Genomic DNA, 24,368 nt, shown 5'->3' with positions numbered 1-24,368 from the left:
AGATCGATTAGACTATAGACCATTTAGATTATCTACTAGTATTAGTTGCATTTTCGCATTATGATCCAAACCACATAATGCAACTTAATATTAGTTAAACCTTAGATAATTAATGAACTGATATTTTCTTTCATTTTGCTTTGCATGCAAAAAACCATTGAGGACATTATACAAAAAATATTAATGAGAATGATAGAATTTTACTAAACTATTTTATTCAAAAATTACAAGTACATTTAACGATATCTCTACACTAAAGACACTAGATCCCAACATATACATCATACTAATTATGAAAAATCAACATGCAAAAATTGCTATTTCAATTTTTGTCTAATACGGAATCAACATACATATTCAAAAATATATACTATGTGACATCAATATTATAAAATAAATATATTACCCTTTTAATTAAATTAACAATTTAATCAAATGGCTAAACTATTAAAACGCCTTTAAAAACAATGCAAGTTTGAAAACAATTATTAAAACATCAAAAATTAAAAATAAAATATTTCACTTATGTAAACAAGATTAAAATAAATGAAGGAAAAATAATAAACTAAGATTTGATAAACATAATCTTATCTATGCATATTTTATAATAACAACAATACAAAAAATAAACACAAAAAATTATAGTATAATTCAACTTTTTGTTACGATACATAAGCATAGGGTGTTAATCACTATATGTTATAAATATATAAATAAGAAAATTAAGATATCCTATAAATTCTTTAGGAGTTATAAAAGAATAAATTCTTTGGAGATTTGGAAATTGAATGTATATATATTTAAGAAGTGTGATGAAATCGATCAAGAATAAATATCGAATCTATATTTTCTACTAAAATTTCTACTAAAAGGAAAAAAAATGATAGAGCAAATTAGAATATGCTTCAATTCTTTATATTTTTCGTACATTTGAAATTTAGTCTTTTATTTTATTTTAAGGATTTTAATCCTCTACTTTTCAAATTTTAAAATGCAAGTCTAATTGTTACCAGCGATAAACTTATTCTATCAAAATTTAAGTTTATTATAAAGTTTTTTTCTTGTTAAATGACTACCAAGTAAATATTTTATTATTTTAAAATGTTGCACCAGAAAATTTAATAGAAGAATTTTTACATTGCAAAAAATTAGACTTGAATTTTAAAATCTAAAAGTAAGGGTACTAAAATTCTGTAATTAAAAGTAAGAGGACTAAATTTAAAATATATAAAAAGTAAAGTATATTTTAACCAATTAAGTATTAAATGAAAAAGAGTTGAAAATATCTTACGAAGGTTTCGAAAGTCGAAGATAACCCTAGCTGAGACGCCCTTACATGGCCACTCTCAAACAGACTTTAGTCGGCACCTCGTTGAATATAAATAAAGCCTATCCTTCTTTGTCTACCTCTCATTCGAGAGAAGGAGAGTTTTTCTTGCAATCTTCATCCCTTTTCTCTCGCCGCCTAACTCTAAGGTTTGCTCTTCTCTCTCCATCTTCTTTGAGATCTGTCTCTACTCTCCATTTAGATCCTAACTGTTCATCTGTTATTGGTTTTTTAATCGTTTCTAGTCTTAGATCCTGTTTTCATTTTCATTTTGAATCTGTTTAGTAGTAAACTATGCACTTACTTCGCTCTTAGGAAAACGGTTGTACTTCTATGGTATTTTCTTTCCATTTCTTTTTCATATTTTCTGTGTATTGGCTATACTAGCTAATATGAACTTAGATCTCGAGATATTCGTTTTTTCCTTTGGATGAGTTTTGGGGTTTTGAGATTTTGCTGATTCCTCATGTTTTCATTCAGCTTGGAAGATTAAGAACTTTGTTTTTGTTTGATGGGCAGGTTTTGATTGTTAAGTGTAATTTAAAGACGAGTCAAGATGGTGAGCTCTCTCAATATAATACGTGTTTCTTCTTTAGCTGAGTTTCTGTTTAGTTTTAGTTTAAGTTTTTGCTGTGTATGTTGTTTAATTCGATTTATGTTGGATATGTTACAGGTGAAGTTTACAGCTGAGGAGCTTCGTGCTATCATGGACCGGAAGCACAACATCCGTAATATGTCTGTTATTGCCCATGTGGATCATGGTATGTTTTTAATTCATGTGTATTGTCAGTTTATCACTGAATCTGATGTAAAATGTCAAACTTGTTAGTATACTTTAATGTTTTGGTTAATGCTGTTTTTGTCCATGTGTCATTACTTCATTTATTAAATTTCATCTGGGTAAGCTTTTTCAAAAGATCAGTAATGGTAAAATGAACAAGTAAGCTTTAAAAGTTATGCTAGAATAGTTACAAATGAGATCCAGTTTAATTTGTTAGCGTGGAAGTATTTGAGGTCTTGATAATAGAAATTATTAATATGTTATTGTGCTGTTTTAAGGTGTTGAATTTTTTGGGCTTCATTTTTGATTTATTTGTTGTGATATGCAGGGAAATCTACTCTTACTGATTCACTTGTGGCTGCTGCTGGTATCATTGCACAAGAAGTTGCTGGTGATGTTCGTATGACAGATACCCGTGCCGATGAGGCTGAGCGTGGGATCACAATTAAGTCTACTGGTATCTCTCTGTATTATGAAATGAGTGATGATTCTTTGAAGAGCTACAAAGGAGAGAGGCAAGGGAATGAGTACCTCATCAATCTTATTGATTCCCCTGGGCACGTTGACTTTTCATCTGAGGTCACAGCTGCACTTCGTATTACTGATGGTGCCCTTGTGGTCGTTGACTGTATTGAAGGTGTCTGTGTCCAAACAGAGACTGTCCTCCGTCAGGCTCTTGGAGAAAGGATCAGGCCTGTCTTGACTGTTAACAAGATGGACAGGTGCTTCCTTGAGCTTCAGGTTGATGGAGAGGAGGCTTACCAGACATTCCAGAGAGTGATCGAAAATGCTAATGTCATCATGGCCACCTATGAAGATCCTCTTCTTGGTGATGTTCAAGTCTACCCTGAGAAGGGAACAGTTGCCTTCTCTGCTGGTTTGCATGGTTGGGCTTTTACCTTGACCAACTTCGCTAAAATGTATGCCTCAAAGTTTGGAGTCGATGAGTCCAAAATGATGGAAAGACTTTGGGGTGAGAACTTTTTTGATCCAGCTACCAGGAAATGGACCACCAAGAACACTGGCACTGCCACCTGCAAGCGTGGTTTTGTTCAATTCTGTTATGAGCCCATCAAGCAGATCATCAACACTTGTATGAATGACCAGAAAGATAAGCTCTGGCCCATGCTACAAAAGCTTGGTGTCACCATGAAGTCTGAAGAGAAGGACTTGATGGGTAAGGCCCTCATGAAGCGTGTTATGCAGACCTGGCTTCCTGCAAGCAGTGCTCTCCTGGAAATGATGATCTTTCACCTACCCTCTCCTAGCGTGGCTCAGAAATATCGTGTTGAGAACTTGTATGAGGGTCCTCTTGATGATATCTATGCCAATGCTATTAGGAACTGTGATCCTGAGGGTCCTCTTATGCTTTATGTTTCAAAGATGATTCCCGCTTCTGATAAGGGTAGGTTCTTTGCTTTCGGTCGTGTCTTTTCTGGCAGAGTTGCAACTGGTTTGAAGGTCAGAATCATGGGTCCAAACTATGTACCTGGGGAGAAGAAAGACTTGTATGTAAAGAGTGTACAGAGAACTGTGATTTGGATGGGAAAGAAGCAGGAGACAGTTGAGGACGTTCCTTGTGGTAATACAGTTGCCATGGTTGGTTTGGATCAGTTCATCACCAAGAATGCTACATTGACCAATGAGAAGGAAGTTGATGCCCACCCAATACGTGCCATGAAGTTTTCTGTCTCACCTGTTGTCCGTGTTGCTGTTCAGTGCAAGGTTGCATCAGATCTTCCCAAACTTGTTGAAGGGTTGAAGCGTTTGGCCAAGTCTGATCCTATGGTTGTCTGTACCATTGAAGAGTCTGGTGAACACATTGTTGCTGGTGCTGGAGAGCTCCACCTTGAGATCTGTCTCAAGGATTTACAAGAAGATTTCATGGGTGGTGCTGAGATCATCAAGTCAGACCCCGTTGTGTCCTTCCGTGAGACTGTCCTTGAGAGGTCTTGCAGGACTGTGATGAGCAAGTCTCCTAACAAGCACAACCGTCTGTACATGGAAGCTCGACCCTTGGAGGAAGGTCTTGCTGAGGCCATTGACGAAGGTCGTATTGGTCCAAGAGATGATCCCAAGGTTCGTTCCAAGATTTTGGCCGAGGAGTATGGTTGGGACAAAGATCTTGCTAAGAAGATTTGGTGTTTTGGCCCTGAGACAACTGGTCCTAACATGGTGGTTGATATGTGTAAAGGAGTTCAATACCTTAATGAAATCAAGGACTCTGTAGTTGCGGGGTTCCAGTGGGCATCAAAGGAAGGTGCGATGGCTGAGGAGAACATGAGGGGTATCTGCTTTGAAGTCTGTGATGTGGTTCTCCATGCTGATGCTATCCACAGAGGTGGTGGTCAAATCATTCCGACTGCCAGGAGGGTTTTCTATGCTTCTCAGCTTACGGCCAAACCAAGGCTTCTGGAGCCTGTTTACTTGGTTGAGATTCAAGCCCCTGAGCAGGCACTTGGTGGTATTTACAGTGTTCTTAACCAGAAGCGTGGACATGTGTTTGAGGAGATGCAGAGGCCTGGTACTCCACTTTACAACATCAAGGCCTACCTTCCAGTTATTGAGTCTTTTGGATTCTCCAGCACTCTGAGGGCTGCAACCTCCGGACAGGCTTTCCCACAATGTGTGTTTGATCACTGGGATATGATGTCATCAGATCCATTGGAACCTGGTTCCCAAGCAGCAGCCCATGTTGCTGAGATCCGTAAGAGGAAGGGATTGAAGGAGCAGATGACCCCACTTTCTGAGTACGAGGACAAACTGTAAGGTTGAGAATAACTCAGCTTCTGCCGCTATATTTTCTGCTGCAATTTTTTGTTTTCGGTGTCTTGTCTCTTAATGTTTTTGTTAGTAGTTTTGGGGTGCCTTCACCCATACAGTCTTATCATGCAAGGTCATTTCAGTCCTTTTCAGACGGTTTTTACAATGTATTTCGCTCTCCATCTGTGTTGTTAATTCTTATTGTTTTGATGAAATGTATTTGAGTCAACATTGATCGTCTTAAACCTATATTTTTCTTTACCTTCATAACTGTTTTGATATCCATTTACATACACTGCTGATCGCGGTTACTATGTTTTACTTTAATAAATTTAAAAAAAACTTTAATTTACATAAATTTATAAATTATTAAAATAATTTTTATTCAAATAATAACTGATCATAATTTGATATATCATATATACGAATGAACTTCAATTAATATTTACTGTATATATATGATTTATTCATAGTTAATTAAAATAATAAATAATAATATCTAAGAACTTTTTAATCGTAACAATAGAATTTTATAATAAATAAAGTTTAAGTATAAAAATTATTAAATTAGTCTTTATTTGTATAAAGTGATGATTAAAATTCTTGTTAACTAAACCGGTTTTGATTGTGTTATTGCGGGCATCACAGTGATGATATTTAAATGAATTAGCAAAAGCAAGCATAGGAGGAGAAACCATAAGAATGGCAAGCAAAGACGACGAGACAAGGCCATGACTGAAACTACTTACCCTGCAAATGTGTGGAGTAGGAGAATATTGCAGGCTATCTCCTACAGAACGGCTTTTATAAGGGAAAAAAATTGGTGTAACAAAGCCATAAGTTATTGCCAATGACTCATGAAAAATGTAGAAACTGCCAGCATGATTTATGCCATGCAATTAGGACTTGGCTACCACCAAGTAACGTGCATAATTGCCAACATTACAAAGGCCATGTACACCAAATATCATGCAATCACATAGGTTTTAGCCTTACATTCCAAACAATGGCATTGTGTGACACTTCATTGTGGAATAAACACTAATAATTTAATTAAATAATAATTAATTATAAATAAAAACATGAGATTTTAAGATGTTTCTTTTATGTATAATAATGATTTGTACTCAAGAAAAAGTGAACACTCAGACCATAATTTAAAGCTTCTAATATTAGTATTTATTTGTAATAATTATATTTAATTATATTAAATAAAACTATTGATAAATTATTTATAATTTTATTTTATTTAATAATGATGATGTATGCATCCATACATTATAACCTAAAAATTAAACTGTCGAAACTATTTTTTTGAAAAAAAAGGGATCGACTTGGATTTTGAAAATGAAAATAAAAAAACGGGAGTCGCCACCAATCTTTTTTTATGAGGTGTGATCAGGTCACCTCGTAAAAGTTGTTGTTTTTAATAAATGGTTTGATTTATTTAAACAACGATTTTAGTCCACGCAAATCAAGAAAATAGGTTCGGGAGTCAGTTACGCACGAGGAAGGATTAGCACCCTCGATACGCTCAAAATTGGTACCTAGTTGATTAATTAGAGTCTTAGTGTCGAAGATTTGAAAACTTGAAAGAATTTGAAATACGATCCCTCTTTATATTAATGCTAATTTAAAAATGATCGAATAAATTGAAACGGATGTTAAAGACCTTCTCATCTCAAAGTAATAAAATATCACACCCAGTAAGTTAGGACACAACATCTTGAGCCTTTTGAGAATGAGCTTGCCTTTTATTTAAAATTTATGTATTCTAACCCTTTTTTAAAAGGATAATCGGTTGTTCAGGGCAAATGAGAAAGATCGAAACCCAGTAAGCTAGGACATGATTTCTCGAACTTCCAAATACCGAATAGTGCCTTTATTTGTAAAAAAAATCTTATCTCGAGGTAACAAGATGCCATATCCAGTAAGTTAGGACACAACACCTCGCATCTCCGAGAGTAAGCATTTTATTCAAAACTCATACTGCGATTTAAAAGAATATTCCGTTATTTAGGTTAAATGAGAAAAATCGAAACCCAGTAAGTTAGGGCATAATTTTCTCGAATTTCCAAATACCAAAATTGCTTTTATGAAAGAATTATTAAGGTTAATATAACATAAATTCACAATAAAATAAAATAATGAAGAATGAACAAGCAAATAAAAATTTCGATATTAACAAATATAATGAGAATAAAGATAAACGATAATAAGAATGATGAGAACTGAAATGGAGAAATAAAACGAACAAGCTATGTGCAAGAAAAATAAAAGGTTAATAATAATAATAGTTAAGTAAGAAATAATAATAGTACATTAATAAGACAAACAATTTAATAATAACGATAGTACTAAATAAAATAATGATACTAATAATAGTAATAAATATAATGGTAATAATAATAGTTAATGCTAATACTACTAATAAACGTAATAGTATAATACCATAAAAATAATAGCTATAATAATAATAACAATATTTTAAATAAGATAATAATAGGTAGAAAGTGGTAGTAGTAATAATACATTAATAAGAATAATAGTAATAATAAAAAATAATAATAATAAATAGTAGTAGTAAATAAAAATAATAATAGTAATAATAATAATGAAAATAGCAAAAATAATAATAGTAATATAATAGTAATAATAACAATAATAATAATAATTATAATAGTAATACAAATAAGTATTATGTAAAACGTATAAATAAATATGAACTTTAGGTAATATATGATAAACATAATAATAATGATAATAGTAATAATAATAACAATGGTAAAATAGCAAAATAACATAAAGGACTAAATTGAACCTAAAATAGAAATTTGGGGCGAATTCAGAATAAAAATACAAAGAAAAGGACCAATTTGGGCACACAGATAACAAGGGAGGACCAAAATGGACAATATCCCACCTTCCCAAAACGCACAGCACCAAAAGAGACTAAATTGAAGGAAAATAAATTACGGGGTAAAATTAGAAATAATAAAAAATTTAATTTCAAAATAATAAAAAAGCGGAAGGGCTAAAAGTGCAATTAGCCCTTCCACTTAAAAACACGCAAATCTTGAGGCGGGTCGGGTCGGATACTAGTCGACCAGCGCAAAACGACATCGTTTTGGGTGTTTAAGGCCAACCCCAAAACGACGTCGTTTTGGGGGCCTATATAAGTTAGATTTTTTTTTAAAAATTTCATTCTCTCATCTGTTTTAAAAAAAAAAAAATCATCTTTTCTTCTTTTTTTCTCTGCAGGGGGTTCTACTCCGGTGAGAGGTCCGGCCCCTCGCCACCGCGTCGGCCGCCTTCGCCAGCCACCGCACACGGTGCCCGGAAAATAAAAGTTTTTTTTGTTTTATTTTTATTTTTATATATATCTATGTATATATATTGTTTTTTTTATTTTAAAAAAGAAAAAATGTAGGAAATATGTATATATATTCAAAAGAAAAAATAAAGGGAAAAGTAAACTGAAAAAATCACGACCTTTTTCACGATGGATTTGTTTTCGATCTCCTTGCTTGCTATTTTTCTTTCTTATTTGGATATTGTTTTGCTTTAAAATCTAATACTTTTTGTATTGATCAATATTGTCGAATCTCCAAATTGATTTTTGCTTCGCTTTTTAAAGCCATTTTACATGATTTTTTATTATTATCTGTCTCTTCTCCATTTAATTTGCAAGTGCAAGTGGAGGCAAACTTGGGTAGTGGAGCAGGTGGCGGTGCAGAGGTGGCAGTAGGCAGGTGCGGCTGGTGGCAGCAAATTAGTTAGGGTTTCAAACTTTCTAAAACTCTAGTTTGACTATTGGGCCAATTGGGTTTGGGCCATTTTAAAACTTGTTTTAGAAGGTATTAATCTGAAATAAGATAATTGACTAATATTTTATATTAACTTCTTTATTTGTATTAAATAATTTTAGTCAAACAAGGTTAATTTTCCAAAAATTTAAGATTTTATTTTATTTTTCAGTAATTTAATTATGTTTATTAACTCTTAAAATTTAACTCTTCTAATTGGATAAAGATTGGGATTGATACCCACTCACTACAACAAATATGAAAATATATATGGAAAGACGACAGGAAAATATGTAGAAATAGAACAACGATGAAACTGTGAAGTAAAACAACAAATCACAGTTAATTGGTTTCTTATTTACACCATAACTATAAACATATGAATACTACGAAATTAAACTGATATGAATAACATTGAAGAGATTATAACCAATTAACTAGACTCATCAATCATTGTTCATTAAGAAATCCCATTTTCTGTCAACATGTTTGATAATCACAATTCTTTTACACTCAACCTATAATTTAGATTACTTAAAAATTAAAATATGAAAATTACTAAACAATAACATTTAACATTTAATTAATTACAATAAAAATAAAATAAAAATACAATAAAATAAGAGTCTTTTCACCTCTATAAACTTGAATATACCATGAGAAAGAACTCTTTTCAGATCAAATATTCGAGTCCGAGTTAATAAAACCCAAAAACTTATCTGTAATTAGCAGGTAAAGTTAGAGATGGATTTTGATCACTCAACGATTGATCAACACTTTCCTCTGCGACTTCGTTGTTCATAGACTCCTCCTCCTTGCTGGAATAAGATGTTTTGAAATTATTTTTTCTGTTAATATAACGATGGATAACGGTATCCGAATCCGGAAACATGGATACTTTCCCCTTCTTAGAGATGACAACAATGGCGACTCTTGCCCCACATAACGTTGAAAGTTCAGCAGCTTTCTTGAACAAGGAACATCTACGTCTTGAGGTTGCTATTTTAGTCCCTCTTAAATTCTTGGATGCCATCGAACCAAAATATAAGTTTTTTTTCGATGATCAGTCGCTTATTGTTTTAGAAAACATCCATCACAAAAGAATCAATTACGACTACAAGTGAAAACCTAGTTTCAACCAAAAAAAATTATAAATTTTTCTTTACTTATGGTAATAAATAATATAGGGTTAGGCTTCTAAATTACATACATCCGACTTTTATATATTAATATTTTTGGTAACTGTTTGGGTAGGATTATGACTTTTAATTTACTTGCTTATCAAAGCAAAAAAACCAAAAATAATAATTTTCCTTATTATTTATAACAATAAAATATATTTTCTAAATTTTCTTGTTATTTTTAGGTAAAATAAAGAGGTATTAAAAGGTAACTAAAACAGTCTTTCCTTTCTAAAGCTAATCATCAACTTCTAATAAAACAAGTAATTATTTTTCAAGGTTTATCTATTTAGGTAGGCGTGTGCATCTTATATATCCTCTAAATGCTTTTGATGATATTAAAGTTTATTTTCTTTAACTGTTTAATTCTTGGGTTTTCTTGGTGTTAGCAATGGATGAAGCAAGACCAGGAAGAAGAGGGGCCAGTCGAAGAAGGATTGAGCTTAAGCGAATACCGAACCAAAAGAAACGATGGGTGACTTTTTCGAAGCGGAAAAAGGGTTTACTAAGCAAAGCTGCTCGATTGTCATCGATCACTGGGGAAGACATTGGTGTTGTCATTATTTCGGAGCAAGGTAGGTTTCATACTTCCGATAACGCCGATGCAGTTATTGATCGTTATCTGTCGATAGAAGCTCGTAAAGATAATAATGGTGATGGTCGTAACGATGATGCTGGTACTTCTAATCAAGGAATTGTTGAAGATGATAATAACTATGATGATGATGGTCTTGATGATGGTGCTACTCTTCGTCTTTTTCCTCAAGAAATTGGTCAAGATGATGATCATAATGATGATGGGAGATTTGGGAATGGAAGAGTGATGGATACGCAAGGGTTGAACTTGAACCAGTGGGATAATGTTTGGAAGATTAATGATGGGGAGATTAAGGGTGAGAATTGTTTCATTGATCTAAATAAACCTCCTCACAATGATGATGATGATGGTGGTGGTGATGATACGATGATCCATTTTCTTTGAGAACAGTATAGGGCTTTTAATATTGAGTTTCCTTTTGTTATCTTTTTCTTGTAATCTTTTAGAAATTGAAGGCTAGTCTGATTTAAACAATTCTTTGAAAGTAGTAAAGGGTTTGTGATATTGAGTTTTCTTACCTGCAGTTGCATCCTTCAATCAAATCCTACTCCTAGTAACCATTAGGGACTGATTTAGGTCCAGAGGTGAAGAAGAAAGGCCCCAATGAATACAACTTGGTATGCTTCTGATTCAAAACACGATAGCCTGAAAAGGAACACCACTTATCCCTTTGTTCACATCTGTTTGAACATTGCAGCTTCCTAATGGAGACTTTTCAAGGAAAGCCTTACAATCTTTAAGGTTTAAAGCAGATACTGTTGTAAAGAAGTAACCCTTTGCATCAGTTACTACACTGCATATTGGGACAGTTTTCTCCAGCCCAACCTCATCAACTGCTACACACTTTACTTTTGCTGAAGCCCCTGCAATCGTGGATTATATTATAAGAAATTTTCTGTTGGTAAAAAGCGTGAAACAGAATTGAAGCAAAGTTCGTACTATATACACAATGTTCAAAGCTGCATTACCTGCCATGGGATAGTAATTAGAACCTGATTTGCATAAAACGATCCCTTCAACACCAATGGAGAGTAGCTAGCCGTTCTTTCTCTTCAGGCTTTTCTTCTTCTGGTTTTGTTTGAACAACGTATGGTTTTCTCTCATATTCAGCCTTCCCTTTCTCTTCTTCTAGCTTGGGCTTGCAGGTGTATTTTTTTTCTTCATAATTAATTTTGTAATTAGTGCTTGGTTTGGCATCATGGTAGGGTTTTACTTCACTTCACCTTCTGACTTTGGCTAGTAATTAGTGCTTTCATACTGGCTGTGCTTTGAAGTTGAACCATAACCTCTGCTTCTACTTCTACTTCTAGTTTAGGCATGTAAACGCCTTGTTTTTCACCATACTCAGGCTTTGTTTCTCCTTCTGGTCGTGGTTTACTGTAACCAGTGCTTGGCTTTGCTTCTCCTTCTTCCGACTTTGCACCATGCTCAAGCTCTGCTTCTACTTCTAGTTCCGTCTTGTAAAGGCTTGGTTTTTCACCATAGTTGGGCTTTGGCTGAGGACTGGCAGCATCAGAATGATCCTATTTAGATGTGAAAGAATACACAAGAAGAAACGATACTCACAAGGTAATGAATTATCATACATGATTAATCTGTTTACAACGTATGCTTATATAGAAAGATGAAGTCTAAAACTGCTGTCAACAGAATATAACAGATTACTAACTTTTGTAACTGACTGCCTAACCACACAGCTAGACTACATATTAAGCACATGCACACGTATTAGATACTATAACAAGATGAATCAGCAAAAGCAAGCACAAGCAATGACCCAATGACAGGAGGAGAACCCATAATAATGGCAAGCAAAGACGACGAGACAAAGCCATGACTGAAACTATTTACCCTGCAAATGTGTAGACCAAGAGAATATTGCAGGCTATCCTACATAGCGGCTTTTATTAGGGAAAATATTTGGTGTAACAAAGCCATAAGTTACTGCCAATGACTCATGAAAAATGTAGAAATTCCTAGCACGATTCATACCATGCGATTGTGGACTTGGTTACCACTAACTAACGTGCATAATTGCCAACATTACAAAGGCCATGTACACCAAATATCAGGCAATCACACAGATTTTAGCATTACATTCCAATCAATGACATTGTGTGACACATTCATTGTGGAATAAGCACTAATAATTTTATTTAAATATAATTAAATAAAAATTATTAAAAATAAATACTCGAGATTTTAAATTTAAACTATGTTTTTTAGTATTATAATTAAATAATAATAACTAATATTAATATTTAATTATAATAGTTATAATTAATTAATATTTAATTATATTAAATAGAATTATAGATATTAATTTATAAATCATTTATAATTTTATTTTATTTAATAATAATGATTTATAATATTATTATTTATAAGAATAACATTTAATATTAGATTAATTACAATGAAAAGAAAATTAAAAAATAAAATAAGAGTACTTTCACCTCCATAAACCCGAATTATACCATGAAAAGAACTCTTTTTATCTTAGATCTCAAATATTCCAATCCAAGTAGAAAAACTTGTCTAAATTAGCAGGCAACTTTTCACTAATTAATTCAATCAAAAGGCAAAGTTAGAGATTAATTTAGATCACGCAACAAACTATCAACACTTTCCTCCGCGACTTTATTGTTCATCAACTCCTCCTCCTTGCAGGAATAAGATATTTTGAAATAATTTTTTCTGCTAATATAACGATGGATTACGGTATCCGAATCTTGAAACATGGATACTTTCCCCTTCTTAGAGGTGACAACAATGGCGACTCTTGCCGCACATAACGTTGAAAGTTTAGCAGCTTTCTTGAACAAGTTCCATCTACGTCTCGAGGCTGTTATTTAAGTCTCTCTTAGATTCTCCAATGCCGTTGAACCAAAATAATTTTTTTTTCCAATGTTTAACTGTTTACCTTTTTAGATAATATCTGTCACAAAATAGACTTTTTTTTGCTGATGGTAATGATTAATATAAGTTTAATTATATACATCTGAATTTTATTTATTAATATTTTTGGGTACGATTATAACTTTAAATTTAATTGCGTACCAAAGCAAAAGAACCAAAAAGTAAAAAATTTTCGTATTATCATTTATCGAAATAAAATATATTTCCTAAACTTTCTTGCGGTTTTTAAGTAAGGTAAGGAGGTATTAAAAGGCAAGTAAAATAGTCTTTCCTTTCCAAAGCTAATCATCAACTTCTAATAAAACAAGTAAAGACCTAAAGCTTTTCTATTTTTATCAATTTTGGTACGTGAGTGCATATTATATATATCCTCTTTAATGATCTTAAAGTTTTTTGTCCTTTTAAGTGTTTAATTCTTGGGTTTTCGAGGTTATTATTTTAGTTTTATATTCTCCAATGCCATTGAATTAAAATATAATTTTTTATGATTAACTGTTTATATTTTTAGAAGCATCCGTCACAAAAGAATTAATTACCACTACAAGTACAAATTAAGTTTCAACCAAAATGTATATATTTTTCTTTAATGATGGTGACGAGTAATATAAGTTTAGGAATTCAAATTATATACATCCGGATTTTATATATTAATATTTTCGGTAACTCTTTGGGTAGGAATATAACTTTTAATTTTCTTGCTTATCAAAGAAAAAAACCCAAAAATAATAATTTTCCTTATTATTATTTATGAAAGTAAAATATATTTCCTAATTTTTCTTACAGTTTTAAATAAAATAAAGAGGTACTAAAAGACAACTAAAACAGTCTTTCCTTTTAAAGCTAATCATCAACTTTTATTTACGTTTTTTAAGGTTTATCTATTTAGGTGTGTGTGCATGTTATATATCCTCTAAATGCTTTTTGATGATATTTAAATTTATTTTTATTAAGTGTTTAATTTTTGGGTTTTCTTGGTGTGAGCAATGGATGAAGCAAGACCAGGAAGAAGAGGGGCCGGTCGAAGAAGGATTGAGATTAAGCGAATACCGAACCAAAAGAAACGATGGGTGGCTTTTTCGAAGCGGAAAAAGGGTTTACTAAGCAAAGCTGCTCGATTGTCATCGATCACTGGGGAAGACATTGGAGTTGTCATTATTTCAGAGCAAGGTAGGTTTTATACTTCCGATAACGCCGATGCAGTTATTGATCGTTATCTGTCGATAGAAGCTGGTAAAGATAATAATGTTGATGGTCGTAAAGATGATGCCGGTACTTCTAATCAAGGAATTGTTGAAGATGATAATACCTATGATGGTGATGGTCTTGATGATGGTGTTACTCTTCGTCTTTTTCCTCAGGAAATTGGTCAAGATGATGATCATAATGATGATGGGAGATTTGGGAATGGAAGAGTGATGGATAAGCAAGGGTTGAACTTGAACCAGTGGGATAATGTTTGGAAGATCAATGATGGGGAGATAAAGGGTGAGAATTGTTTCATGGATCTAAATAAATCTCCTCACCATGATGATGATGACGGTGGTGCTGATGATGATACGATGATCCATTTTCTTTGAGAGCAGTATAAGGCTTTTAATATTTGATTTTTTCTTTTGTTTTCTTTTTATTGTACTCTTTTAGAAATTGAAGGCTAGTTTGATTTAAACACTTCTTTGAAAGTAGTAAAGGGTTTGTGATATTGAAATTTTCTTACCTATAGGTCTTTGAGAAATTACAGATTATTTCCTTCTGTTTCGAATTCTTTTATGCTTAACCTTCCATTGATAATAAAAGAGTACGTATTGATATGCATAAGTAAAAGTCGTCACACACCGACCAAAAAATTAAAAAAAAAAAGAAAAAAAAACATCACTCAGAAAAGGAAAAAATAAACCCAGAAATCAACTGCAGTTGCATCCTTCAATCAAATCCTAGTAACCATTAGGGACTGATTTAGGTTCAGAGGTGAAGAAGAAGGGCCGCAATGAATATAACTTGGTATGCTTCTGATTCAAAACACGATAGCCTGAAAAAGGAGCACCACTTACCCCTTTGTTTACATCTGTCGGAACATTGCAGCTTTCTAATGGAGACTTTTCAAGGAACGCCTTGCAATCTTTAAGGTTTAAAGCAGATATTGTTGTAAAGAAGTAACCCTTTGCATCAGTTACTACACTGCATATTGGGACAGTTTTCTCCTGCCCAACCTCGTCAGCTGCTACACATCTTACTTTTGCTGAAGCCCCTGCAATCATGGAATATATTAAATAAGAAAATTTCTGTTAGTAAAAAGCGTGAAATAGAATTGAACCAAAGTAAATACTATATACACAATGTTCAAAGCTGCATTACCTGCTATGGGATAGTAATTAGAATCTGATTTGCATAAAACGATCCCTTCAACACCGATGGGGAGTAGCTGTTCTTTCTCTTCAGGCTTTACTTCTTCTGGTTTTGTTTGAACAAAATATGGTTTTCTCTCATATTCAGCCTTCCCTTTCTCTTCTTCTAGCTTGGGCTTGTAAGTGTATTTTTTTGCTTCATAATTAGGCTTGTAATTAGTGCTTGGTTTGGCATCATAGTAGGGCTTTGCTTCTCCTTCTAGCTTTGAACCATACACTGGTTTTACTTCACCTTCTGGCTTTGGCTTGTAATCAGGGATTGGTTTTGCTTCTCCTTGTGGCTTTGGCTTGTAATCAGTGCTTGGATTTGCATCATATTGGCTGCGCTTTGAAGTTGCACCATCCACAACCTCTGCTTCTACTTCTACTTCTAGTTTAGGCATGTAAACGCCTTGTTTTTCACCATACTCAGGCTTTGTTTCTCCTTCTGGCCGTGGCTTATTGTAACCAGTGCCTGGCTCTGCTTCTACTTCTAGTTCTGTCTTGTAAAGGCTTGGTTTTTCAGGCTTTAGCGGCGTTTTATCAAAAAACGCCACAAAAATTGTAAAACATAGAGTAATAGCGGCGTTTTATCAAAAACGTCGCTAAAAACAGAACAATAGCGTCTTTTTTTGTTAAAACGCAGCTAAAAATAGAGCAATAGTGGCGCTTTTTGTAAAACGCCGCTAAAAACCAGATCATTAGCGGCGCTTTTGGTAAAACGCCGCTAAAAACAGAGCAATAGTGGCGTTTTTAGTAAAACGCTGCTAAAAACAGAGCAATAGCGGCGTTTTATGCTAAAAACCAGAGCAATAGCAGCGCTTTTGGTAAATTGCCGCTAAAAACCAGAGCATTAGCGGCACTTTTGGTAAAACGCCGCTAAAAATCGAAGCATTAGCGGCGCTTTCAGTAAAACGCCGCTAAAAGTTATATAACCCCTAAAAACCTAAACCCACCAAAAAATCATAAACACTAATCTATAATCCTTAAAACACTAAACTCCTAAACCTTAAAAAATCTTAAACCCTAAACTATAACTCCTAAAATACTAAACCCCAAAAAACATCACATGGATGTTGATGTACATCATATGTTAAATATTTTCTTATATAATTTTAAAAGAGATAGTATTAATTTTAAAATATTGAATTAATTATCATTATAGTTTAAGGTTTATGATTTAGGGCATATGGTTAAGGGTTTAAGGTTTACGAGTTACTATTTTAACTTTTATGGATTATGGGTTTATGGATTATGGTTTAAGGGTTAGGGTCTAGGATTAAGAGTTTAGATTTTATGATTTAGGATTTAGGGTCTAGGGATTAAGGATTAAGAGTTTAGAGTTTAGTTTATATTTTAAAGATTTTTGGTATATGAGTAATTTTTTAAATTTATATGTTAAATATTTTCTTATATAATTGTAAAAGAGATAATATTAATTTTAAAATATTGAATTAATTATCATTATAGTTTAGGTTTTACGGTATTTGGTTAAGGGTTTAATGTTTATGAGTTACTATTTTAAGGTTTATGAATTATGGGTTTAGTGATTATGGTTTATGGTTTAAGGGCTGGGGTTTAAGACTTAAGGGTTAGGGGTTAAGTGTTTGGTTTTAGGGTTTATAGACTATGTTTATGAGTTAGGGTTTAGGGGTAAGGATTAGAGGTTTAAGGCTTAGATTAATTAATGTTTTGTAAATTATATATTAAATAATTTATTATATAATTGTAAAGAGATAAGATTAATTTTAATATATTAAAATTATGATTATAGTTTAAATAATAGGTTAATGTTTGGGGTTTATGGTCTAGGATTTATGATTTAGGGTTTTGGGTTTAAGGGTTGGGGTTTAGGGTAAATATAGTGAACTACTTAACTTGTGTATCTTGGATTTTTTATAATATAAATCTAAATAAGATAAATATAAATTATTATTTTAAAATATATATATCAAAATGGGTTAAATCCCAAAAGCATAAATTATGAACACAATTATTGATATAACATCATTTTATATTTATATATTGCATACGAAATACTTATATTTATTCAATATAAAATATATTAATGTATTTATTTTTTAAAACGTGTATGATTAAATCAAAATTAAAGTTTTAACCATACATTTAAGGCACAATTAGAATTTCAAGTCTACAATTACACATTAAACCGAAATTCATATATAATTGAAATGTATCTCTATCAAAATTTAAGTGTATACATATAATTAAATATAGTTTAAATTATTTAAGAGATAATGATAAAGTTTATTAAAATGCCTTTAAAAGCGGGAAAATGACTTTTTGTGGCGTTTTTATTAAAAATGCCGCAAAAAGTAAGTAATAGTGGCATTTTTATAAAAAAACGCCGCAAAATTTTTTACACAAAACGGTGCCGTCTTGTTACCCAAAATGCATTAGACTTTTTCGTTCCCCCCTTCCCCCCGAAATCCCCAAATTTGACAAGAAATCTTTCTTTCTTCCCTCCTTTCTTTCCCCAAAATCGGTTCCCTTCCCCCTCCCCAAAGAAATCCTAAAATTTCACTCAAATTTCTTCTCTTTTCTTTCTCATTTTATTTTTCCCAAACCATTTCTCCCCTACCCCGATTCCCTTTATTTTTTCCCCTAATTTCCCCAAATCGACAGCCCTCTGCATCTCTGTCGGTAGCTCACTGCTGTAACTCTGTCGACATCTACTGTCAAGTATATTGAAAAAGAAAAAATCACCTGAAATTTCTCTTTCTGCTATCAGTTTCGTTACATAATATATCTCTTCGCGGCTCTCTCACTGCCACCGCCATTTACTTGGTCTAGATTATCTTCACGGCCCGTTGCGAGTACCATGAGGATGATGAGTCTGACGAAGAATTTAGCCCTAAAAAAATAGGGTATGTTAACATTCCTGCGAATCCTGCTGTTAACGTTAAGGAAGCCCTTTGATCAAATGCCATAGTTGTTATTAATTATTTAAATAAGTTCTCGGTTTGATTATTTAAATAGTTGTTATTAATTATTTAAATATGCAATCCAAGCACTTGTACTGTTATTGTATTACTCTGGACGCTATTTGCTGCTTGCTTTATTCTAATATGCTTTAATCTTTTTGTCATTCTATGTGATGTCGATCTAAAACCTTCATACAACATTTTAAGCTTATTTTTAGTTTCTTATTGACCTATCTTTGACTGTGTAACGATTGCATCTTTGTTCTATGGTATTATGAACCTAGAATTGTTACCTCTTGGATGCAAATTTTATTATATTTCATGCGATTGCCTGCAAACGGTTTGTCTCATCAATCGACTGTCATCTGCACTTCTGTGGCATAAAATTATCTGGTACATGAAGCCAAAAATGGTGCTTGTATGTTGGTGATGCAGTTCTGTTGCTCATGATTATGAATCTTCTGTATCATATATATATATCACCTTAAACAGTGTCTGTATCCTCTGTTTAATGTTTCCTGCTTTCCATTTGACAGATAAATTCAAAAGCACAGTGTCTGTATCAATTCATCATTGCCTTAAATGTAAGCATTCTTCTGCTCATAAACACTTTTTACATTTTTGCTCCTGAATTAAGTAAAAAAATATAACAACAGATAAGTTGCATACACCGAAAGCACTTTGTTGATAGTTTTGCTCATAAACACTTTTACTTCTCCTTTATATTTTTTAAAATTTAACAACAGATTGTAGTGTTTGACTTAATGCTTTCGGTGTTATTACACGGTTCAGAGCAAAACTATCAACAAAGTGCTTCAAGAATGGCGAGCTTCTTATTCTTGATGGTAAGGCCATGGCAATTTACCAACTCTAGCTCTTGAACATGATAGTAGAAGAAGCTGATATAAAGTTGAACTTGTAAGTCATGAATTCATTACACAGCTTGATAACTGTTGGGATTGCAGAAAGTTGACTGACATTTTTTCAATTTTAAATTATTATTATTTAGTTTACATGTCAACTCTAAAACACAAGTGCTTCAGTCAAAACACATTTCATCCTTAATTGCAATAATGCTTTTGGTTTGGTTAAGTTTGGCATTACAAGTTGTCTGTGAGCCTTTTGATAGGATGTTATAAAGCATTCCTTACACCTGTTAATGATAATAATGAATGTATTTGAACAGCAAATGGCAAAAGATATTAGATCGAATCTTAACTTCTAGGCTTTATTGATGGTTTGACCCTTAATTAGTTAATTATATCATTTTTTTTATCCACTTTGATACTTGAAACCCAGACACATGAAGCCTATTAGAATGCATCATGTGACATTCTTATATTTCATAGCATTTCCACCTCAGTCAATTATTTCCTCTTAACTCTCTAAACTTGCTGTCAAGGAACAACCTAAATGATTGAAAATCGTTTAATCATTTTATATTGAATTATTTCTGAAAATCATTTTATAAAGAAATTTTTTTTTAAGTCTTCCTAAAATCATTGTTATATGGCCTCCTTCATTTTCATTGTTAGTGTTTGCACCATCAAAAGCTTTCCTTTTATTTCCTTCTCAATACCTCAAAAATATTGATGGCTTAAGCTAATGTATTTAACTTCAAACACTTACCAGATTGCATTGTTCAAGATGCTTTGTTGACTGCTTGCAAGCTTGCTAATGTTTTCCTAGTGAAGTACTATTTTAAAGACCTTTTAATTTCCATATTTTGCTTTCTGAAATATGCTTATATTTGTTTCATTTGCAGTGGAATTGCTATATCAATGGTAATGAAATATGCGACAATATTGTGAAGGTAAGATATGACCCAAAATTTCATGTTAGTCAATCATTGATTTGTCTCGCATTTACATCCATCTCTCGATTTTTAAGAAACTTGTTAGGCATGTCATGGTTATCAAGTAATGTTCATGCATTTGCATGACATAATGAAGGAAGTTGCTTCTCTTTCTTAAGTTGATTGGGTTACTTGTTTATTCCTCTGCTTCCACTATATGTAATATCCAGTTTTCTTCTTCTTTGAAACCCGTAAGTAAGGTGATTTATTTTATTGAGCAAGAATGTCATCTTCGTCTTTTGATTATACGATTTACAACGTTGCTGCAACCCAAGCTAAGTGGTATGCGGTTTAATAATATTTTAAGAATCTTTAGCTGCATACTAGAAGCCTCCTCGAAAGAAATTGAAGCTAAGGAATGTCTTTGTGGCTTCCTAATGATATACTCCACGTGTCCAGTGAATTATTTAACCACACTCGAAACTAAAATTATTTCGATGGATCAAATCTTATGCAAATTAACTTTTTAACATAAAGTAAACATCAACCTATTTAGAGAAGTGATAAAAGGGATCAAATGGTACATTCATAGCATATTAGTAACCATATCTTATGCAAATTAACTTTTTAACATAAAGTAAACATCAACCTATTTAGAGAAGTGATAAAAGGGATCAAATGGTACATTCATAGCATATTAGTAACCATTTTGAATCCTTGATTGAAGTTCCATTGTCTATTCAATGTGGTGCGTGTCTATTCTACTTGGTGGCAATGCTTCTCACCGCCGTTGTTTTGATGTTTCGTTCGGCTTCAATCTTACCCTTGCTTTCTTCCTCGGTGCTACGTAAGTTATCTCGCCACATTTTAATATCCATACAATAGATAGTCTCTTTTGTATTGAAGCTTCAAATCGGCATCTAGCATTGTGACACCCAAAATTGACCCTAGTCGGAAATGGTTTGGGACCGCTAAACCGAGTCCTTTGAAATGTTTGAACGTAATATTTATTGTCTAGAATATGTAATTATGAATGTGTGAAAATTTCAGGCTTGATTTAGCCGATAGCATGTGAATTCAGTTAGTAGGACTTGTGTGACACTTTTGAAAAGTGATAGGCTAATCTATAAGGACCTAATAGTGCATGTAGTCAAAGGGAGGACTTGCATGTCAAATTTCCCCCTAATAGCTAGTGGCCGCCATGACAAGAGATTATGGGTAAAACATGTCATAAAACATGTTGGGACAATGGTGTATGTAAGAAAAAATAAAATAGTGAGCATGGGAATTTAATAATGAAAGGAAAAAAAAAAAAAAAAAAAAATGGTCTCATGCATGCCCATTGCCGTGAGTGTGGAGAAAGAAAGAAGAATTTTTGTTCATCATTTTCATTTCCTTTGGGCTGAAAATTCTAAGGAAGAAGGAAGGAATTCTTGTTTCATGTTGGTTTGGAAGAGGTTTAGGAGGAGGTTTGGCCATACTTGTACCTAGATTAATGTAAGTTTGATGTTTTGCCATGAGATTCATGTATATTTTAGTTGCTAGCTTGATGTTCTTGTTAGCCCATGGTTCAAATCTTTGTTATGTCATGGGAATGAAATTCGGCCAAAGTGAATATGGTGTTAATGCCATTGCATGCTAAATATCAAGCTTGATAATGATACATGTGATGGTGGATTGAGGATTCTTAGATTTTCTTTTAGCATTTTTGAATGAGATACTAAGTTCTTTGTTTAACCATGACCAAATTGAAACGGTATGGTGTTGTGGTATTCGCCATGTTATATCCATAAGTATGATTCATGCATGTTGCATGGTAAGTAAGATTTAAGCTTTGGATATGTGTATATATTTGGATATAAGCCACTTGAGAATTCGCCATTGCACCTACATGAATATATGTTTGCACATGATGAATTGGTATGACATATATACTATTTTAAGGTGTATATTTGCTTGTGATGTTGTTTGGTTATGAAATAAATGAGAGATGTGTATAGAGCTACAATATGTAATCGTTAATTAGGAAAATGTATGTTGTTTTTTTGTGTAGTATTAAGTGTAAAATTGGCCTCAACATAGACATGCATATTCGCCAAAGGAAGTAGATTGGTGTGCATGTATTCGGTTAGAGGCAACCATATTGAAGCCTTATCTTGGCTTAGATTGTTGACCAAATGGGTAATAAGTGAGGATGGTTGCGAATATACAAACATACATATGCATGTGTAATTGAATTATGAATGTTTAGCAAGAGGGTTAAACTAGTTGATTTATTGATTAAGCTCAAGGAGTTAAAGAAGGAGAATCAAGCAAGGGAAAGACGAAGGTCATCGAGTAGCCGACTTGGACTATTTTACCCAACACAAGGTAAGTCATTAAGCATATATTTGATATTGCTTAAATGATTGTAATATCTATGCAATTGTGTTTAATGAGATGAAATATATACAAATGTATGTGTATGAAAAGATGATATTGTTGAACGTAAAAGAGATAGTGAAATGTGTAGGAAGTTTGCTTCGGCACTAAGTGTGCGAGAAATAGATGTGTACGGGGACGAGATTGGCACTGAGTGTGCGAGCTTGTAATGTATGGCACTAAGTGTGCGAGTTTGGACTATATGGCACTATGTGTACGGGCTTGAATCACATGGCACTAAGTGTGCGTGATTGAGTATTAAGCACTATGTGTGCGAACTCTACACATATCTCCGATTGAACATTTATATGGAGGCGTGACTTCATCGAGATGAGTATGGACAGCGGAAAGAGTAAGTACCTTGAGTTCATGGCTAATAGATGCTATGTTCATGCTCGGGTGGAGTTGGTAAGATTTAAATCTATGTGATGATTTCAATTGCATTCCGTAAATAAGGTATCGTGGAATAGATGAAAGTTCATTTGATTGCATGATTGTTGCGGAAATGAAATGATGTATGGAAATTGCTTCAAATATCCTATTGAACAGTATATGAAATGTAAATGTATGACTTGGTATGAGATTGATCCGAAAGATCTAAGGAACTATGGTATAGTTCGGTATGGCTGGAACACTTGGCCTTGTTTCATTATTTCATTTTATGATAATTGTATTAATGGATGGTTGTGGAATGCTTATGACTTACTGAGTTATAAACTCACTCGGTGTTTTCTTCTCACCCATTTTAGGTTTCTTGGACTCGTCTCCTTTTGGGTGTTCGTAACCGTCAACGAAGTCATCACACCGGCGAGCAATTTTTGGTATTGTCTTCTTAGTCAACTTAGGAGAACATTTGGCATGTATGGGCTATTTTGTTTTGTTAAGTTTTGGGTTGTAAACTTTAAGCCATGTGAAAATGGCCTATGTGGTCGTTTGAGTGGGATGCTAGAATCTATAGCCACGAGTCTTAGAAACCTTAATTTTGATAAGGTGGCCATAATTTGTGTCGCGTATGATGGATGATTAGTAAGGCTAAGGAAGGATTCATGAAATTGGCATAGTCTACTGCAGTAACTGTTGCGGACGGCATCAGTGATATGAGATCGAAAAATCACTAAAAATAGTAGAAGCGGAATTAATAGCTAAAAAATTACGTACTCAAAGCTTGATGGGTCTATTTCCATATGGATGAAACGAAACAACCATATGAGCTGTATTTTAAGAGATATTCAAGATTTCGTGAGACAGGGCCAGAACGGTTTCTGGATTCCCTGTTCCGACTTTTAAAATTCATTATAAATTAACCAGAGATAATTAGGAGTCATACCACATATGTATAAATTCCTCTTTGAGTCTAGTTTCTATAGAAACAAACGGAATCAGTATTGAATCCTTACACAGGGAGTTATTCCAGTTGTAACGCACGAAGGTCAGTGTAGTCGACCCCTGTA

At 33.1% G+C, this 24,368-nt stretch overlaps 3 protein-coding genes and 1 pseudogene across 3 annotated transcripts; 2 read left to right on the top strand and 2 right to left on the bottom strand.

Moving 5' to 3' along the window:
• The first annotated feature begins 1,248 nt into the window (after positions 1-1,248).
• Positions 1,249-5,116, top strand: LOC108452881 (elongation factor 2-like). Its single transcript, XM_017750662.2, has 4 exons — positions 1,249-1,476; positions 1,847-1,886; positions 2,001-2,088; positions 2,437-5,116. Exons 2-4 carry the CDS (start codon positions 1,884-1,886, stop codon positions 4,875-4,877), a joined length of 2,532 nt encoding a protein of 843 aa, XP_017606151.1. The 5' UTR covers positions 1,249-1,476; positions 1,847-1,883; the 3' UTR covers positions 4,878-5,116.
• A 5,846-nt stretch (positions 5,117-10,962) lies between these two features.
• LOC128292706 (proline-rich protein 3-like) lies at positions 10,963-12,291 on the bottom strand (annotated as a pseudogene).
• Positions 12,292-14,358: 2,067 nt separating this feature from the next.
• Positions 14,359-14,952, top strand: LOC108451470 (uncharacterized). Its single transcript, XM_017749158.1, has one exon. It carries the CDS (start codon positions 14,359-14,361, stop codon positions 14,950-14,952), a length of 594 nt encoding a protein of 197 aa, XP_017604647.1.
• Positions 14,953-15,306: 354 nt separating this feature from the next.
• Positions 15,307-16,160, bottom strand: LOC108451469 (proline-rich protein 1-like). The gene is made up of 2 exons (XM_017749157.1): positions 15,728-16,160; positions 15,307-15,620 (listed from the first exon to the last, which is right to left on the bottom strand). The coding sequence occupies exons 1-2, from the start codon at positions 16,158-16,160 to the stop codon at positions 15,307-15,309; spliced, it is 747 nt and encodes a 248-aa protein (XP_017604646.1).
• Positions 16,161-24,368: the final 8,208 nt, after the last annotated feature.

The sequence above is a fragment of the Gossypium arboreum genome, chromosome 5, assembly GCF_025698485.1.
Source record: "Gossypium arboreum isolate Shixiya-1 chromosome 5, ASM2569848v2, whole genome shotgun sequence".
Classification (NCBI taxonomy): Eukaryota; Viridiplantae; Streptophyta; class Magnoliopsida; order Malvales; family Malvaceae; genus Gossypium; species Gossypium arboreum.
Note: the sequence above shows the minus strand (reverse complement) of the source record. Positions and strands in the feature narration are given on the sequence as shown.

Excerpts from the sequence above, each read along its gene's own strand:
- LOC108452881 (XM_017750662.2), top strand. Across the intron at positions 2,089-2,436 it reads TATTGCCCATGTGGATCATG|GGAAATCTACTCTTACTGAT; the intron begins GTATGTTTTTAA and ends TGTGATATGCAG.
- LOC108451470 (XM_017749158.1), top strand. The coding sequence starts at position 14,359 with ATGGATGAAGCAAGACCAGGAAGAAGAGGGGCCGGTCGAAGAAGGATT.
- LOC108451469 (XM_017749157.1), bottom strand. The coding sequence starts at position 16,160 with ATGCCTAAACTAGAAGTAGAAGTAGAAGCAGAGGTTGTGGATGGTGCA. Across the intron at positions 15,621-15,727 it reads TAATTACTATCCCATAGCAG|GGGCTTCAGCAAAAGTAAGA; the intron begins GTAATGCAGCTT and ends CCATGATTGCAG.